General features: G+C 42.2%; 1 protein-coding gene across 1 annotated transcript; it reads left to right on the forward strand.

The window, feature by feature from the left end:
• Window positions 1-10623: 10623 nt before the first annotated feature.
• Window positions 10624-18490, forward strand: LOC115149143 (eukaryotic peptide chain release factor subunit 1-like). The gene is made up of 11 exons (XM_029691697.1): window positions 10624-10780; window positions 11118-11226; window positions 13649-13824; window positions 14026-14165; window positions 14459-14597; window positions 14684-14874; window positions 15003-15132; window positions 15278-15460; window positions 15577-15641; window positions 15874-16021; window positions 16876-18490. The coding sequence occupies exons 2-11, from the start codon at window positions 11141-11143 to the stop codon at window positions 16956-16958; spliced, it is 1341 nt and encodes a 446-aa protein (XP_029547557.1). The 5' UTR covers window positions 10624-10780; window positions 11118-11140; the 3' UTR covers window positions 16959-18490.
• Window positions 18491-19774: the final 1284 nt, after the last annotated feature.

The following is a 19774-nucleotide window of genomic DNA, read 5'->3' on the forward strand; positions in this document are numbered from 1 at the left end:
TTATTATTGAGTAGGCCTGCCTGTATTATTGATCAAATCAAATGTATTTATAAAACCCTTCTTACATCAGCTGATGTCAGCTGTTGCTAGGAAAAACTCCCTAGAAAGGACAGAACCTAGGAAGAAACCTAGAGAGGAACCAGGGTATGAGGGGTGGCCAGTCCTCTTCTGGGTGTGCCGGGTGGAGATTATAACAGAACATTGTCAAGATATTCAAATATTCATAGATGACCAGCAGCGTCAAATAATAATAATCACAGTGGTTGTTGAGGGTGCAACAGTTCAGCACCTCAGGAGTAAATGTCAGATGGCTTTTCATAGCCAATCATTCAGAGTATCTCTACTGCTCCTGCTGTCTCTAGAGAGTTGAAAACAGCAGGTCTGGGACAGGTAGCACATCCGGTGAACAGATCAGAGTTCCATAGCCGCAGGCAGAACAGTTGAAACTGGAGCAGCAGCACAGCCAGGTGGACTGGGGAGAGCAAGGAGTCATCAGGCCAGGTAGTCCTGAGGCATGGTCCTAGGGCTCAGGTCCTCAGAGAGAGAGAGAGAGAGAGAGAGAGAGAAAGAGAGAATTAGAGAGAACGTACTTAAATTCACACAGGACACCAGATAAGACAGGAGAAATACTCCAGATATAACAGACTGACTAGCCCCCCGACACATAAACTACTGCATCATAAATACTAGCGGCTGAGACGGGAGTGGTCAGGAGACACTGTGGCCCCATCCGACGAAACCCCCGAACAGGGCCAAACAGGCAGGATATAACCCCACCCACTTTGCCAAAGCACATCCCCCCACACCACTAGAGGGATCACTTAAATCATCAACTTACCATCCCGAGACAAGGCCAAGTATAGCCCACAAAGATCTCCGCCACGGCACAACCCAAGGGGGGCGCCAACCCGGACAGGAAGATCACGTCAGTGACTCAACCCACTCAAGTGACGCACCCCTCCTAGGGATGGCATGGAAGAGAACCAGTAAGCCAGTGACTCAGCCCCTGTAATAACGTTAGAGGCAGAAAATCCCAGTGGAGAAAGGGGAACCGGCCAGGCAGAGACAGCAAGGGCGGTTCGTTGCTCCAGTGCCTTTCTGTTCACCTTCACACTCCTGGGCCAGACTACACTCAATCATAGGACCTACTGAAGAGAGTCTTCAATAAAGACTTAAAGGTCGAGACCGAGTCTGCGTGTTTCACATGGATAGGCAGACCATTCTATAAAAATGGAGCTCTATAGGAGAAAGCCCTGCCTCCAGCTGTTTGCTTAGAAATTCTAGGGACAGTAAGGAGGCCTGCGTCTTGTGACCGTAGCGTACATGTAGGTATGTACGGCAGGACCAAAATGGAAATATAGGTTGGAGCAAGCCCATGTAATGCTTTGTAGGTTAGCAGTAAAACCTTGAAATCAGCCCTTGCCTTAACAGGTAGCCAGTGTAGAGAGGCTAGAACTGGAGTAATATGATCAATTTATTTGGTTCTAGTCAAGATTCTAGCAGCCGTGTTTAGCACTAACTAACGTTTATTTAGTGCTTTATCCGGGTAGCTGGAAAGTAGAGCATTGCAGTAGTCTAACCTAGAAGTGACAAAAGCATGGATACATTTTTCTGCATCATTTTTGGACAGAAAGTTTCAGATTTTTGCAATGTTACGTAGATGGAAAACAGCTGTCCTTGAAACAGTCTTGATATGTTCGTCAAAAGAGAGATCAGGGTCCAGTGTAACGCCGAGGTCCTTCACAGTTTTATTTGAGACGACTGTACAACCATCAAGATTAGTGGTCAGATTCAATAGAAGATCCCTTTGTTTCTTGGGACCTAGAACAAGCATGTCTGTTTTGTCTGAGTTTAAAAGTAGAACATTTGCCGCCATCCACTTCCTTATGTCGGAAACACAGGCTTCCAGGGAGGGCAATTTTGGGGCTTAACCATGTTTCGTCGAAATGTACAGCTGGGTGTCATCTGCATAGCAGTGAAAGTTAACATTATGTTTCCGATTGACATCACCAAGCGGTAAAATAAAACGGAACCTTGAGGAACACCGAATGTACAGTTGATTTGTCAGAGGACAAACCATTCACAGAGACAAACTGATATCTTTCCGACAGATAAGATCTAAACCAGGCCAGAACTTGTCCGTGTAGACCAATTTGGGTTTCCAATCTCTCCAAAAGAATGTGGTGATCGATGGTATCAAAAGCAGCACTAAGGTCTAGGAGCACGAGGACAGATACAGAGCCCCGGTCTGACGCCATTAAAAGGTCATTTACCACCTTCACAAGTGCAGTCTCAGTGCTATGATGGGGTCTAAAACCAGACTGAAGCGTTTCGTATACATTGTTTGTCTTCAGGAAGGCAGTGAGTTGCTGCGCAACAGCTTTTTCAAAAATGTTTAAGAGGCATGGGAGATTCGATATAGGCCGATAGCTTTTTATATTTTCTGGGTCAAGGTTTGGCTTTTTCAAGAGAGGCTTTATTACTGCCACTTTTAGTGAGCTTGGTACACATCCGGTGGATAGAGAGCTGTTTACTATGTTCAACATAGGAGGGCCAAGCACAGGAAGCAGCACTTTCAGTAGTTTAGTTGGAATAGGGTCCAGTATGAAGCTTGAAGGTTTAGAGGCCACAATTATTTTCATCAATGTGTCAAGAGATATAGTATTAAAAAACCTGAGTGTCTCCCTTGATCCTAGGTCCTGTCAGAGTTGTGCAGACTCAGGACAACTGAGCTTTGGAGGAATACGCAGATTTAAAGAGGAGTCCGTAATTTGCTTTCTAAGGATCATGATCTTTTCCTCAAAGAAGTTAATGAATTTATCACTGCTGAAGTGAAAGCCATCCTCTCTTGGGGAATGCTGCTTTTAGTTAGCTTTGCGACAGTATCAAAAATACATTTTGGATTGTTCTTATTTTCCTCAATTAAGACTGCATTTAAGGTATTGCGCAAGGTTAAATTGAGTTCCTCAGTTAGGTGGTTAACTGATTTTTGTACTCTGACATACTTGTGTAGGTGGAGGGAGTCTGGAAGGGCATCTAGGAATCTTTGGGTTGTCCGAGAATTTATAGCACGACTTTTGATGACCATTGGTTGGGGTCTGAGCAGATTATTTGTTGCGATTGCAAACGTAATAAAATGGTGGTCTGATAGTCCAGGATTATGAGGAAAAACATTAAGATCCACAACATTTATTCCACGGGACAAAACTAGGTCCAGAGTATGACTGTGGCAGTGAGTAGGTCCGGAGACATGTTGGACAAAACCCACTTGAGTCGATGATGGCTCCAAAAGCCTTTTGGAGTGGGTCTGTGGACTTTTCCATGTGAATATTAAAGTCACCAAAAATTTGAATATTTGCGGGGGATTTGGTAACTAGTGTAACCAGTAGGAGAGGCCTCATTTAACACAGTAAATTCATCAGGCTTAAGCCATGTTTCAGTCAGGCCAATCACATCAAGATTATGATCAGTGATTAGTTCATTGACTATAACTGCCTTGGAAGTGAGGGATCTAACATTAAGTAGCCCTATTTTGAGATGTGAGGTATCACAATCTCTTTCAATAATGGCAGGAATGGAGGAGGTCTTTATTCCAGTGAGATTGCTAAGGCGAACACCGCCATGTTTAGTTTTGCCCAACCTAGGTCGAGGCACAGACACGGTCTCAATAGGGATAGCTGAGCTGACTACACTGACTGTGCTAGTGGCAGACTCCACTAAGCTGGCAGGCTGGCTAACAGCCTGCTGCCTGGCCTGCACCCTATCTCATTGTGGAGCTAGGGAAGTTAGTGCCCCGTCTATGTTCGTAGACAAAATGAGAGCACCCCTCAGTTAGGATGGAGTCTGTCACTCTTCAACATCCCAGGCTTGGTCCTGTTTGTGGGGGAGTCCCAGAAAGAGGGCCAATTATCTACAAATTCTATCTTTTGGGAGGGGCAGAAAACAGTTTCCAACCAGCGATTGAGTTGTGAGACTCTGCTGTAGAGCTCATCACTCCCCCTAACAGGGAGGGGGCCAGAGACAATTACTCGATGCCGACGCATCTTTCTAGCTGATTTACACGCTGAAGCTATGTTGCGCTTGGTGACCTCTGACTGTTTCATCCTAACATCGTTTGTGCCGACGTGGATAACAATATCCCTATACTCTCTACACTCGCCAGCTTTAGCTTTAGCCAGCACCATCTTCAGATTATCCTTAACGTCGGTAGCCCTGCCCCCTGGTACACAGTGTATGATCGCTGGATGATTCGTTTTAAGTCTAATACTGCGGGTAATGGAGTCGCCAATGACATGGGGTTTTCAATTTGTCCGAGATAATGGTAGGAGGCTTCGGCGTCTCGGACCCCGGAACGGGAGTATAGACCAGAGAAGTCTCGGCCTCTGACTCCAACTTGCTGCTTAATGGGGAGAACCGGTTTAAAGTTTCTGTCGGCTGAATGAGCGACATCGGTTGAGCATTCCTACAGCATTTCCTTCCAGAAGCCATGAGAAAGTTGTCCGGCTGCGGGGACTGTGTGAGGGGATATATACTACTATCTGTACTTACTGGTGGCACAGACGCTGTTTCATCCTTTCCTACACTTAAATTACCCTTGCCTAATGATTGCGTATGAAGCTGGGCTTGCAGCACAGCTATCCTCGCCGTAAGGCGATCGTTCTCCTGGATATTATGAGTACAGCGAATGCAATTAGAAGGCATCATGTTAATGTTACTACTTAGCTTCGGCTGGTGGAGGTCCTGACGAACCACGTCCAGATAAAGCATCCAGAGTGAAAAAGTTGAATGAAAAAAGTTGAGCGAGGGAAGAACACAAAAATATCTCAATGTAATTAAAATGTAAAAACCGTAAAGTTGGCAGGTAGCAAAGTAAGGTTAGCAACAAAACGCACAGCAGAACGTAAACAAGTCTACCAGTTATTAAATCCAAGGGTTCACATACTTTTCCAACCATGCACTGTGAATGTTTACACAGTGTTTAATAAAGACATGAAGACATTGATGCTATCAATAAACATGAATTTTAAGAAATTGTAATGAACTAGGTAAGCTACACTACATGACCAAAAGTATGTGGACACCTGTTCATTGAACATCTTATTCCAAAATCAAGGGCATTAATATGGAGTTTACACCACTCCAGCCAATGCTTGGCATTGTGCAAGGCTTGTGTGCGGCTGCTCGGCCATGGAAACCCATTTCATGAAGCTCCTGATGAACAGTTCTTGTGCTGACGTTGCTTCCAGAGGCAGTTTGAAACGTGGTAGTGAGTGTTGCAACCAAGGACAGACGATTTTTACGCTCTTCAGCACTCAGCGGTCCCGTTCTGTGAGTGTGTGCAGCCTACAACTTTGTGGCTGAGCTGTTGTTGCTCCTAGACTTTCCACTTCACAATAAGCAGCATTTACAGTTGACCAGGACAGCTCTAGCAGTGCAGAAATTTGATGAACTGACTTGTTGGAAAGGTGGCATCCTATGACTGTGCCACGTTGACAGTCACTGAGCTCTTCAGTACAGGCCATTCTACTGCCAATGTCTGTCTATGGAGATTGCATGGCTGTGTGCTCTAATTTATACACCTTTCAACAATGGGTGTGGTTTAAATAGCCAAATCCACTAATTTGAAGGGGTTTCCACATACTTTTGCATATGTAGTGTATCAAATGTTAAATGAGTAATATATTTTCCGGCAGCCTAAAATGACCGCTGCAAACAATACCTACATATTTATCTATCTACATTCTCCCAAGATAAATGTGGATACATTTTGTCCAGTCGGTGACCATCGAAGTGTGTTTTGCATTATGGGGAGAAAAATTGTCAGACTTGCGCCTACATGTTGACTGCATGAACTTGATAAACGTGATCAAAGGTTATGCAGTTTTTGATGAAATCGTCTTCAAGTCGTTGCAGTTGCTTCTCACCAACTGCACCATGCAGCCGTCGCCTGGCTAGTGGGACGCACAATTTGTCAACCAATCCCATTGGGCAAAACCTGGTTGACGTCTTTTTATGATGTCTTACTCTGGTCGCAAACTTGTTGAAAAGGGATGGGGTTTTTTAACGTATTTTTACTGACCAGAATATAGGACGTATTTTGGCCATAACTAATTTTGGCCATAACTGTGACCTCTATCTGACCAGCTTGTCATAATTCTGACCACTATATTATGTGCTATATTATGTAGCCTACTGGTCATAGTTAAGACCGCATCATAACCTGGTAATGACCACCTGTCTACAGCTTATTATCTACACTCTTAGAAAAAAGGGTTCATCGGCTGTCTCCATAGGATAACCCTTTTTGGTTGCAAGGAGAAGCCCTTTTGGTTCAACGTAGAATCCTTTTGGTTTCCATGTACAACCCTCTGTGGAAAGGGTCCTACATAGAACCCAAAAGGGTTCTACCTGAAACCAAAAGGATTCTACCTGGAACCAAAAAGGTTTTTTCAAAGGGTTCGCCTATGGAACTGCCAAATAACCCTAAGGTTCTAGATAGCATTTTTTTTCTCGGAGTGTACTGCAAAATAATTTGCAGAGGATAAAGTTGGATATTGAAAACATTGTTCATTGCATTTCTATTGGTTTTCATAGTCACCAATTAAAGTTAATCTGCAACATATTCTTACATTTAAAATAGATCAAGCAATGGCAAAAACAAATCTACTTTACAATTTTTTTTACAACTGCATACAGTAATTGTTTCATAATTCACCCACTGACATTACATGCATAATAAGACTGGGACATAGTATATACAGGCCCATAGCTTTATTTGAGTAATGACTAATAAGAGTGGTGTGATGGGGTAAATACTCATCAAGGACCTCTGAGCACAGAAGGCGATCTGGAGCATAGTGGCCCTCTTGAAAAGTTGTGTGATGGGTCAGATCTGCAGTGAAGAGAATCAGCACATTACAACTTTATCAAACTAGAAAAGGACATTATTGAAGAAACTTTGTGCACTGCTGGCTAAAAGTATTTCCATGGTACTAGTTGACGAATGTTGTGGCAGCTTAGTACATACTTTGCGTCCTTCTCCACCACGGCAGTCAGGGGTATATTTTATTACTTTCCAGAGGGCCCGCAACACATCATCCTCCTGAGATTTCTGACTTTTTATGATACTTACTGTAAGAATAAAAAGAGAAGAAAATAAACGATTGGCATAATGTGGGCATGCAGGACACGACAGAACATTAATGCACAGTAGAATCTACTAAAAGTGAGAAGAGTAGTTGGATAATTACAAATTTGAACTAATCTCTAAATAGTAACCTTATGCTTAATCCTAATACATGTTATAATATTCAAACAACTTTTTCCAAACACACCGCTCCTTAATCCTGAGGACGTTGTACCTGACAGAGGTTCCCCCAATTGAGGACAGCTTGGCAGTCTTAATAAAAGAGAGCTAAATGCAAAAATGTAGGTATGTGTAAAGCGGCAATATAGACAATAAAATATTGTCTTGTTCAAAAGTTGTGTCTGTCATATCATTCCTGCAACAAACATTGTTAAAAATTGATGTATTTCGCAAATTTCTTCCTCTTCTCTGCAACTGTGCACATGTGTGAGTTTGAGTGAGCGACAGGGAGAAACCTTACATTACTTTATTTATTTTATTTCACCTTTATTTAACCAGGGAGGCCAGTTGAGAACAAGTTCTCATTTACAACTGCAACCTGGCCAAGATAAAGCAAAGGAGTGCTGACACAAACAACACAGAGTTACATATGGGATAAACAAACGTACAGTCAATAACACAATAGAAACATCTATATACAGTGTGTGCAAATGTAGTAAGATTAGGGCGGTAAGGCAATAAATAGGCCATAGTGGTGAAATAATTACAATTTAGCATTAACACTGGAGTAATAGATGAGCAGAAGATGAATGTGCAAGTAGAGATAGAGGGGTGCAAAGGGCTATTTTGCGTTGACATAGTGTCCCCATGAGTGACAGAACACTGAGCCAATCACGGCGCAACTAGAGAACATTACCAACCCCTACGCTCTGTATTTTCCACTGGCTGCTCCACCCCCACAGAAATAACTGAGATAGACTGAAACACCTGTATTTTGGAGCTGCCTTACTCAAGAAAGCAAAATAGAGACCATGTTTGTATGCAGCTTTATTAAGTCAGTGGTTTAATTTATTTTTTACATTGTATGCAAACTGATATGTGACACGTATTAATGCAAAAATAACATGCAAAACAGGCAAGAACAAACAAATATAATAACATACAGTATCAGTCAAAAGTTTGGACACACCTACACATTCCAGGGTTTTTCTTAATTTGTACTATTTTCTACATTTTAGAATAATAGTGAAGACATCAAAACTGTCAAATAACATATATGGAATCAAGTAGTAACCAAAAAAGTGTTAAACAAATCAAAATATATATTATATTCTTCAAAGTAGCCACCCTTTGCCTTGATGACAGCTTGATGACAGCTTAGCATTCTCTCAACCAGCTTCATGAGTTAGTCACCTGGAATGCATTTCAATTAACATGTGTGCCTTGTTAAAAGTTAATTTGTGAAATTTCTTTCCATCTTTATGTGTTTGAGCCAATCAGTTGTGTTGTGACAAGGTAGGGGTGGCATACAGAAGATAGCCCTATTTGGTAAAATACCAAGTCCATATTATGGCAAGAACAGCTCAAATTAGCAAAGAGAAACAACAGTCATTACTTTAAGACAAGAAGGTCAGTCAATGCGGAAAATTTCTTTGACAGTTTCTTCAAGTGCAGTCCCAAAAACCATCAAGCGCTATGATGAAACTGGCTGTCATGAGGACCGCCACAGGAAAGGAAGACCCAGAGTTAATGATAAGTTCATTAGAGTTACCAGACTCAGAAATTGCAGGCCAAATAAATGCTTCACAGAGTTAGTAACAGACACATCTCAACATTAACTGTTCAGAGGAGACTGTGTAAATCAGGCCTTCATGGTCGAATTGCTGCAAAGAAACCAGTATTAAAGGACACCAATAATAAGAAGAGACTTGCTTGGGCCAAGAAACACGAGCAATGGACATTAGACCGGTGGAAATCTGTCCTTTGGTCTGATGAGTCCAAATGTGAGATTTTTGGTTCTAACCGCCGTGTCTTTGTGAGACACAGAGTAGTTATAAAATAAGCCTATTTATAAAATGTAGCTTCTTAAAATTGTACTTTAACCTAACCACACTACTAACCTTATGCCTAATCCTAACCTTAAATTGTTTTCATACATTTTTACGATATAGACAATTTTGACTTTGTGGGTGCGCTATCTAATGGAAACCTGTGGCAAGGTTGATACCTTGGATCGCAATTGTCTTGAAGGGGCAGCGTCCTATTATTCTCAAAATTACATACTTCGGAAACAAAACTGAATGCAACTAATGCAATTTTTCAAAACATAGATGAATGGCTAAATTACATTAAACAGCTAATACATATCATAATAACCAAATATAGCCTATTAATAACTGCATATAGAGAGAAAGCATGCCAACGTAGAGCTCGACAGCTTGTAGTCCTAAAAAACGGAAATTAGTTACCTCTGGTTCGTTCAGCCATTCTTATAGGGAAAATTTATGAGGAAAGAATAGGGTTTGGCATTAATGCCGAAAAGACAGGCTTATATGTTTTATTCTATGAGAGAATATCAGTCAGCTAATATGACCTTTAAGAATTGTAAATCATAGTGGAGGCTGTTGAAAGGAGGATGGCTCATAATAATGGCTGGAAAGGCACAAATCGAATGGCATCAAACACATAGAAACCATTTGTTTGATACCATTCCACTAATTCCACTCCATTTCCAGCCATTACCACGAGCCTGTCCTCCCCAATTAAGGTGTCCCCAACCTCCTGTGGTAAAGCCTTTAGTATTTTATTTGATTACACAAATGCTTCAAAACTCACATAAGTGATGTTAGCTGATGATCTCATAGATCAAAACGTATCAGATCTCCTAAGCCTGTGTTTACCACAGACTTTATTTTTCGGCTTTTATCCAAAAACCCTTCAAAAACTACATTAATTTCCACATAGGCCTTGGCCAAGAAGCCTTGGTGGATTTAGTGTCTACAAAAAGACGCCATTAATATTGCTCTCTATAGGCCCTTCATGATCCCAATGCATTTAAAAACTACACCATGTCCAGTAGAAATGTTGTTTGGGACAGTGAGAAAAACAGTTAACATTGGACCCTGTCTTAGCCAATGAATAGAACCCAGAGTTTTACCTGACCAGGTCAAGAGAACAGGAAAAACTCCGGCCCCCTGAAAAGATGTATGAATTTTGCCACATCACTTTTGAACCTGTGGTGCCAGCTCTGAGTCGGTTGCTTCAGCCTTACCACACAAACGAGCCCATTGATTACTCTTAACCTTATGCCTAGACCTAAACTTAAATTAAGACCAAAAAGCACATTTTTGTTTTCAAAAATCTTTTCGACTTAGCCAATTTGACTTTGTGGTTGTGGTAACTAGTGGAAACCATTGGTATTGGTACTGCTTTTTTCTCTGCTCCACCCACCCACTGAAACGCCCAATGAAAAATCACCAAATCCACCGTAACTATGGCGTTTCCAGGAAGTGATCCCCAACCGGAATTATTCCAACCGCCTCCCCAACATGACATGAGGGCCCATCGCACCATGCGTACTAGCAAGAATCAACCGGCTTGAGTGGAGCTACTACTCAACAACGCCAGGGCTGACGACAACTACTAAATAGCTGTCATTTGAGAGATAAAGTGCAGACAGAACGGCGCTTTGGGGCAAGTACAGTTGCGTGTTTTTGAGTGGTCATTTAGGGGATTTGGTGTTTGGTCCATATGCATCATTATCTTTTTAATAACTTTGACATTATTCAGCAATACTTGAGCAGGTGGACTCTAGGGCCTGAGTAGGATTTAAAAGCCAGGACATTTTCCAACCGAGATAGACACATCACCCGGTTGCTGACTAGATCAATTGGACCAATATTATCGTCCTTGCTGTTGTGGAAATAGTTTTTATGTTGCTATATTTGTCTTGAGCCTTACCACAATTCGCCCGTGTTAACTCGTTATCGCAGTCCTTCTTTTAATGCTGCTACTACTACTACCCTTCCAGGTCCTGGATAGACAACGGAAGAAATGGCGGACGACCCCAACGCAGCGGATAGGAACGTGGAGATATGGAAGATAAAGAAGTTGATCAAAAGTCTGGAAGCTGCTCGGGGGTACGTGTGGACATGACAAGTGCATGGGGTTGTCAGTGACTTTCTTCGTCTCATTGAACCACTAAACAAGGGGCTAACTTAGTAGCTAACTAGCTACTACCTATGTGGAAGCTAGTACAAGGCCCATACAAATTAACGTTAGCTAGCTAGCAAATGACGTTAATAGTTTTAGTATTAATTTCAACGCATAACTAGCTAGTTAGCTAACCAGCTAGATAACGTGGCATTGATCTACGTTCCGTAACGTTAGCTAGCTTGCTATTAGTTGTGTAACTAGAATGACTTCTTTACCTTCAGCTACCAAGCTGGCAATGCGTACTAGTGGTATCTGACATTCACAGTTCGCTAGCTGATAATACAATCTGAATCTACACTTTGTTTTGATTTTAACAATCTCATAGCTGATGCCCAACGCTATCAAGCTTGTCTTTACATAAAAAATTTAGTGACAGTGGGCAATTTTGCTGCTTTAAAGTAAAATGTGATGTAATTTCAGGCAGATTTTTGCTGACCAAGTCTTTACCAGTCAGTGTCACATAAATAGGCCTTTAATAGCTGGCAATAGACCTGTCACTCAGCCAGAGTAGCTGACAATGTAGTTTAATTTAGAGCAAAGGGTCAAGCAATTTAAGCGTAACCTGCTTGACCCTGCATCCAACTCGGGAACTTCGCTTAGCTAAATTCCACACCAGACCTGTGCATGAGCACTCTTTTGCCCTGGGTGGTTATCTATATAGTCCAGTGGGTCAAATTGTTTAATGAATTCAGTCAGTGTACAGAATACTGTGACCTTCACCCCCTTGACTAGGAACAGCAATAAGTTTGTATTGTCAACATGGTGGGCAAAACAAAAATGTGGAAATATGAAGACTGGCAAGGTCACGCTCCTATTAGGCCTGTAGTAATGTCCTCATCTGAACCTGCCATAAGAGCTTGCCTTAGAGCGGTCGGGTTTGATGCTATAGTTGAATAAAAAGGACATCCCTGGCTTGCTTGGGAAAACAGGATACATCTACATATAGGGCAGGTTAAGCAAGTCATGGCCTGTGGTTTCTGTATAGCCCAGTGGGTCAAGTTGTTTAATGAGTTTACTCAGTGCACAAACTACTGTGACTTTCACCCTCTTTACTAGGTACAGCAACAAGTTTGTAATGTCAACATGGTGGTCAAAACCAAAACAACGTGGAAATACTACTTGGGCAAGGTCACACTCTCACTATAAAAACGTCCGTATCTTTTTACAATCAGGGCCAAGTCTTAATGCTATGTATGTTTTTGTAGGTATGTGTTAGTGCTTTAATACAGTACTAACAAGTAATTGTTAAAATATCGTTCATGCAAAAAATCTCTGGTTGGTAATTAAGTCAGTCTGGATGTGCGCTCGCGCATGTCTGTACATACGCGTGGGAGATATGACGAGGAGGAAAATCGCTGCTGGGCTAAGATATGTTCCCTGCAAGCTTGATCTGATTGATGTTAATTATCTTGTGTTGAGTTCACCTTGTGTAGAACTACCTGATTTAAAAGCATTTGCAGAAACCTAAAATATTAAAACTGCTCACATTCTTGTGTTGAGAACATTTGTAACTCTGTTACCAACTCTATTACATTTGTAAGCCTGTAAAAATAGTTTTTTATGTAGATGCTAGTCATAGCGTGCCCTTCACCTACTTTAGTAATTTCCTCATCTGAAAACCGGTTGTAAGAACTTGCTTTAGAGCAGTCGGGTTTGATGCTATACTTGTATGAAAAGAACATGCTTTGTTAAACAGGACTCCTCTACATGAAAGGCAGGTTAAGCAAGACAACCTGTGGTTCCTTTTTGAAAATATATTTATGTATTTTTGTGTGTACTTTTTCGTGAAATCCAATTGGTGCAACTCCTGTACGGTGCAACTCCCGTACGGACTCGGGAGAGGCGAAGGTAGAGAGCCATGCGTCTTCCAAAACACGACTCTGCCAAGCCGCACTCATTCTTGACACAGTGCTCGCTTAACCCGGAAGCCAGCCACACCAATGTGTCCAAGGAAACACAGTACAACAGGCGACCGTGTCAGCGTGCATGCTAGAGCTCGATGGGACAAGGACATCCCGGCCAGCCAAACCCTCCCCAAACCTGGACAGCGCTGGGCCAATTGTGCGCCGCCTCATGGGTCTACTGGTCGCGGCCTGCTGTGACACAGCCCGGGATCGAACTCGAATCTGTAGTGACGCCTCAAGCACTGCGATGCAGTGCGTTAGACTGCTGCGCCACTCGGGAGACCCATGTTCCCTGTTTTTACAAAGTTGTAAAAGTTTCAATAAATAGCTTGCAGACATCATTTTGCCTGAGTTATTGTGCAACTTATTTAACAACTCAAAGGAAGTGTTAGAATATGCCTTGTTTTTAAAAGTGGGTTTAATGCAATTGATCTCCTCTCAGGAATGGCACGAGTATGATATCCCTGATCATCCCGCCTAAGGACCAGATCTCCAGAGTGGCCAAGATGTTGGCTGATGAGTTTGGCACTGCATCCAACATTAAAAGCAGAGTCAACAGGCTCTCTGTGCTTGGAGCCATCACCTCTGTACAGCAGCGACTCAAACTCTACCATAAAGGTGTGTGAAGTCAGGTTGTAACTATTTCTCCTGTATGAAGTAATTTGGGGTGGTCCTGGCTGTGTTATGGCCATTTCTCCATTCATTTTATTGGTCTAGAATACCAGCATTTCGCTACACCCACAACAACTGCTAAACATGTGTGTGACCAATACATTTTGATTTGATCTCTGAGCTCTACCTTATTTTTTTACCCTGCAGTGCCTCCCAACGGCTTGGTTGTGTACTGTGGCACCATTGTGACTGATGAGGGCAAAGAGAAAAAAGTCAATATCGACTTTGAGCCTTTTAAACCCATCAACACTTCTCTGTATCTCTGTGACAACAAGTTCCACACAGAGGTAAGGTTGTTCAACACCCCTCTGTCCATTATTTTCCCACCTCACTATATATTTCTCATTGGCCCATTTGACTGGGAAATACGGAGTTTTGCATTGCACTATTGAAACAACACTTCTGACGGTATCAGGATTGTGTTGCTTGTTTTGGTGAAGAAACTTGGCTTTGTGTGTGTGTGTGTGTGTGTGTGTGTGTAGCGTGAAGTTAGGCATAGCCAATACAGTCAAAATATTGACCACCTTTTCTAATTAGATTTAAAAAATGATATTACATGCATTTTCTGTCTCTCTTCCAGGCTCTTACAGCATTGCTCTCAGATGACAGCAAGTTTGGTTTCATTGTGATTGATGGAAGTGGCGCCCTCTTCGGAACCCTACAGGGCAACACCAGGGAGGTGCTGCATAAGTTCACAGTGGACCTACCCAAGAAGCACGGTAAAAGCCCTACATTCACATACACTCATGAACACAATTACAGCCTGTCCCCACACAACCATGTATAACAAACAGTTCTCTTTCAGGCAGAGGAGGACAGTCTGCTTTGCGTTTTGCTCGTTTGAGGATGGAGAAGAGACATAACTACGTGCGGAAGGTGGCAGAGACGGCAGCCACGCTTTTTTTGTGCAACGACAAGGTCAACGTGGCAGGCATGGTCTTAGCTGGTTCAGCTGACTTCAAGACGGAGCTCAGCCAGTCAGACATGTTTGACCCGGTCAGTAACTCCAGACCCACCATTCCAGGTCTTTCTGGTGCCATTGTCAGCATTGCCATTGTAGCATTTATATGGCTGATATGTGATCTGTTTGTTGACTGATGAATGTCTGACTCATGTCCATTCAGAGGCTTCAAGCTAAGATCCTGAAGCTGGTTGACATATCATATGGTGGGGAGAATGGGTTCAACCAGGCCATTGAACTGTCCGCAGAAGTGCTTACCAATGTCAAATTCATCCAGGAGAAGAAACTAATAGGTACTTGTATTCAGTACAGCTGATCTGTTGTTAATTTGCATGAATGTCTACTCTGATATCTGTCATGAGTGCTTGAGTGTCTCTCTGGCATAGACATGATCCATCCTGTTGTCATATTGATAATATAGAGGACCCTTTCTCCCAGGACGATACTTTGATGAGATCAGCCAGGATACGGGGAAGTACTGCTTTGGGGTGGAAGACACACTGAAAGCCATGGAAATGGGTGCTGTTGAGATACTGATTGTTTATGAGAACCTGGATACCATGAGATACATCCTACGTTGCCACGGAGCAGAGGGACTTGCTATGGCGGAGAAGGGTACCGGTATGTAAATGTGCTCGACACACACTACAAAATGCATCCAGTTGAGGGATTCTTGTCTTAACATGTTTTTATTTCTTGCCCCTCTCTGTTCTGTTCAACCTCTTCTACTGATCCAGATGAGAAGACGTTGTATTTGACGCCAGAGCAGGAGAAAGACAAGTCTCACTTCACAGACAAAGAGGTCAGTGAGGAGTCATTCTCTTTCCATAATCAACACAAGTGTATGAAGGAATATCTGTTGTGGTCCCAGATTTTCTAGAGGAACTGAAAATGGGATGTAAGCAAAATTGAAGAGATATTACATCTACTTCCTGTGTTCGCATCCACCACTTTTACATAGAGAATTCTCATCACAAAAGGATCTCCTCCAATTTTTCCTGTTCAACTTTTTGGTTGTGGGTTTATTTCTACAGACTGGTCAGGACCATGAGCTGATCGAGAGCTTGCCATTACTTGAATGGTTCGCCAACAGCTATAAGAAGTTTGGAGCCTGTCTGGAGATTGTCACTGACAAGAGCCAAGAAGGATCCCAGTTTGTCAAAGGCTTTGGTGGAATTGGTGGTAAGGGTTTAAGTATACATTCATAACTAAATGCTTTTACTATTTGGGGTGGGTTTATTCTGGGTTCATGCAAATGAATAAAAATGTCAGTGTAGATTGGCAGTGTAATGCACCTCTGCAGAGTAATTATACTGAACAAAAATATAAATGCAACAACTTCAAAGATTTTACAGTTACAGTTCATATAAGGAAATCAGTCAATTTAAATGAATACATTAGGCCCTAATCATGGATTTCACATGACTGGTAATACAGATACCTTAAAAATGGGCATCTCAAAATGCAATTGTTTGTGTTTGTCTGTAGCTTATGCTTGCCCATACCATAACCCCACCATGGGACACTCTGTTTACAATGTTGACATCAACAAATCACTCGCCCACACGATACCATACACGTGGACTGCGGTTGTGAGGCCGGTTGGGCGTACTGCCAAATTCTCTAAAACTACGGAGGTGGCTTATGGTAAAGAAATTAACATTAAATTCTCTGGCAACCGTTCCGGTGGACATTCCTGCATTCTGCATGCCAATTGTACGCTCCCTCAACTTGAGACATCTGGCATTGTGTTGTGGAACAAAACTGCATATTTTAGTGGCCTTTTATTGTCCCTAGCACAAGGTGCACCTGTGTAATGATCATGCTTTTTAATCAGCTTCTTGATATGCCACACCTGTCAGGTGGATGGATTATCTTGGCAAAGAAGAAATGCTCATTAACAGGGATGTAAACAAATTTGTGCACAACATTGGAGAGAAATAAGCTTTTTGTGTATGGATTTCTGGGATCTTTTATTTTAGCTCAATTAACAAGGGACCAATTCTTTACATGTTATGTTTATTTTATTTTTACAGGGATCTTGCGGTACAGGGTGGATTTCCAGGCCATAGAGTACCAAGGAGAAGACGATGAGTTATTTGATTTGGATGACTACTAGGTAGTTGAGACTGATGCGAGGAAAAAAATTAATTCATCAATTGGAAGGCTTTCCCTGATTTGACCGAGACTGGTGGAGGGGAAAGCAAGTCGTCAGGAGAGAGACCTAGACCTTCAAACAAAAGAGATAGACGTGATACCTGACTTGAAGCAGTGACTCCATCTCCTGGTTGGATGGAGCTTGTCTTGGTTTGTTTCTCTCCACTTAATGACGGATTCAAAGTGACTGACAGCAAGGCCATGCTCCTCCTGCCTGCTTGGCCTGCTCAAGGCCACACTGATAGAAACCTGTTTTTCTCATCACTCCCTACTTTCTTCTTACTAACTCAATTTCCCTATCTATCTTTTTGTCTTTTTTTACTTGCTGCTGTTGTTTTATGAGATTCTGATTTATTTTGTTTTTCTTTTTTAAATAAAATGTATGTAGTGGGCAGGGAAAAAATAATTCAATTGGAACTGCTTGACTTCCATATCCTGCCTCCTATCTTTAATTCAGTACCTGCTTTGTTTTGTCCCATTTTCCCCTCTGGTAATTTATCCACTGTTACAGGTGCTGTACTCTGAGCCTATACTGTTCTCTTGTACCTGTTTTCATTTCGAGGACCTGTGTCCTTTATTACTCATACAGACTTCCCAGAGCTGAGATTTAGAATTGTACAGCTACATCGTCTGTTTTTATATTGCCTTGTACACTACACACCCTCACCAATCTGTCTCATTCAGTATAATGAACCATGCCCTCAGTGCTGTGCACCATGCATACTTTCATGTTCCCCAGAGGCATCTGTGTCCAATGTTAACTGTGATTGATTGTCTGAATTGCACAGTGACAGAAACTGACCAATCTGAGAGCTAGTGTGGTTGTTGTCAGGCAGTTGTGTGTGTGTGTGTGTGTGTGTGGCTTGACTTCCAGGCATATTACTGGTATGAGTAATCCTCTAGTTCTATTGACATCAATTGAAACCTGTCCAGTTTTATTATTTTGAGTATGATTGTACTGGATGTGAACTGTACTGGCTCTAATTGTCTGAGTGAGTTTTGTTGATTGGCTATACTAATTTGAATGTGGATACTGCCAATACAAAAGTTGAGTGCAGCCCCCCCCCCCCAAGAACATCTGAACACTGTCTCAGCTTTCCCCTACTGTTGGGTTGGAAGACTCCTGCCTAGCTGTTTCTCCCTACCAAAAAAATTAAGTCACAGAACATTTTGGTCAGAGGCACTGGATGTTTATTTGGGGGTCTTTGTGGCCTGCATGGTCTAAAAAAAGAAATTGTCAGCCTGAATGTGAGCTATATATATATATATATATATAAAAAAGCTTTAAGGGCCTCGACTATTGTCTGAATCTGGCATGTAAGAATGGTGTTGTGATGGTTCTCCATAGTTCCTTTTGGGGCACAGTGAGCAGTTTTATCTAGTTATGAATGTGATGAGTCTACTTTGCAACATCAAGCCCATATTATGACATTTTCTAGATTTCATCTGTCACCATTTTGTATGAGACGTATTAAATGTCCTCATTGTTTGCAAGTCTGGTGTCAAGACTTTTGGTTGTCCCAGTGGATGTCCTATATTTTCAGAAAATTAAGATTGTGGGAGATATTTCTGCATATGACCTTTTTTTTAACCTTTATTTTAGACAAGTCAGTTAACATTTTTACTTACCATGACTGCTTACCCTGGCCAAACCCTAACCCAGATGACGCTGGGCCAATTGTGATGGGGAGCCTCCTTATGCGACTCCAAATCATGGCCAGTTGTGATACAACCTGGAATCGAACCAGGGCCTGTAGTTTTTTTTTTTCTTCTCACCTTTATTTAACCAGGTAGGTCAGTTGAGAACAATTCTCATTTACAACTGTGACCTGGCCAAGATACAGCAAAGCAGTGCGACACAACACAGTTACACATGGAATAAACAAACATAGTCAATAACACAATAGAAAATCTATATACAGTGTGTGCAAATGAGGTAAGATAAGGGAGGTAAGGCAATAAATTGGCCATAGTGGAGAAGTAATTACAATTTAGCAATTAAACACTTGAGTGATAGATGTGCAGAAGATGAATGTGCAAAGGAGCAAAAATAAATAACAGTATGGGGATGAGGTAGTTGGATGGGCTATTTACAGATGGGTTATGTACAGGTGCAGTGATCAGTGAGCTGCTCTGACAGATGGTGCTTAAAGTTAGTGACGGAGATATGAGTCTCCAGCTTCAGTAATTTTTGCAAGTCGTTCCAGTCATTGGCAGCAGAGAATTGGAAGGAAAGGAGGAATTGGCTTTGGGGGTGACCAGTGATACCTGCTGGAGCGCATGCTATGGTTGGGTCCTGCTATGGTGACCAGTGAGCTGAGATAAGGTGGGGCTTTACCTAGCAAAGACTTATAGATGACCTGGAGACAGTGGGTTTGGCGACGAATATGAAGCGAGGGCCAGCCAACGAGAGCATACAGGTCCCAGTGGTGGGTAGTAAATGGGGCTTTGGTGACAAAACGGATGGCACTGTGATAGACTGCCTCCAATTTGCTGTGTAGAGTGTTGGATGCTATTTTGTAAATTACATTGCCGAAGTCAAGGATCGGTAGGATAGTCAGTTTTACGAGGGTATGTTTGGCAGCATGAGTGAAGGATGCTTTGTAGGGAAATAGGAAGCCGATTCTAGATTTAATTTAGGATTGGAGATGCTTAATGTGAGTCTGGAAGGAGAGTTTACAATCTAACCAGACACCTAGGTATTTGTAGTTGTCCACATTATTCTAAGTCAGAACCGTCCAGAGTAGTGATGCTGGTTGGGCGGGCAGGTGCAGGCAG

This window comes from Salmo trutta, chromosome 15 (genome assembly GCF_901001165.1).
Source record: "Salmo trutta chromosome 15, fSalTru1.1, whole genome shotgun sequence".
Classification (NCBI taxonomy): domain Eukaryota; kingdom Metazoa; phylum Chordata; class Actinopteri; order Salmoniformes; family Salmonidae; genus Salmo; species Salmo trutta.

Excerpts from the sequence above, each read along its gene's own strand:
- LOC115149143 (XM_029691697.1), top strand. The coding sequence starts at position 11,141 with ATGGCGGACGACCCCAACGCAGCGGATAGGAACGTGGAGATATGGAAG. Across the intron at positions 14,875-15,002 it reads AGTCAGACATGTTTGACCCG|AGGCTTCAAGCTAAGATCCT; the intron begins GTCAGTAACTCC and ends ATGTCCATTCAG. Across the intron at positions 15,461-15,576 it reads TATGGCGGAGAAGGGTACCG|ATGAGAAGACGTTGTATTTG; the intron begins GTATGTAAATGT and ends CTACTGATCCAG.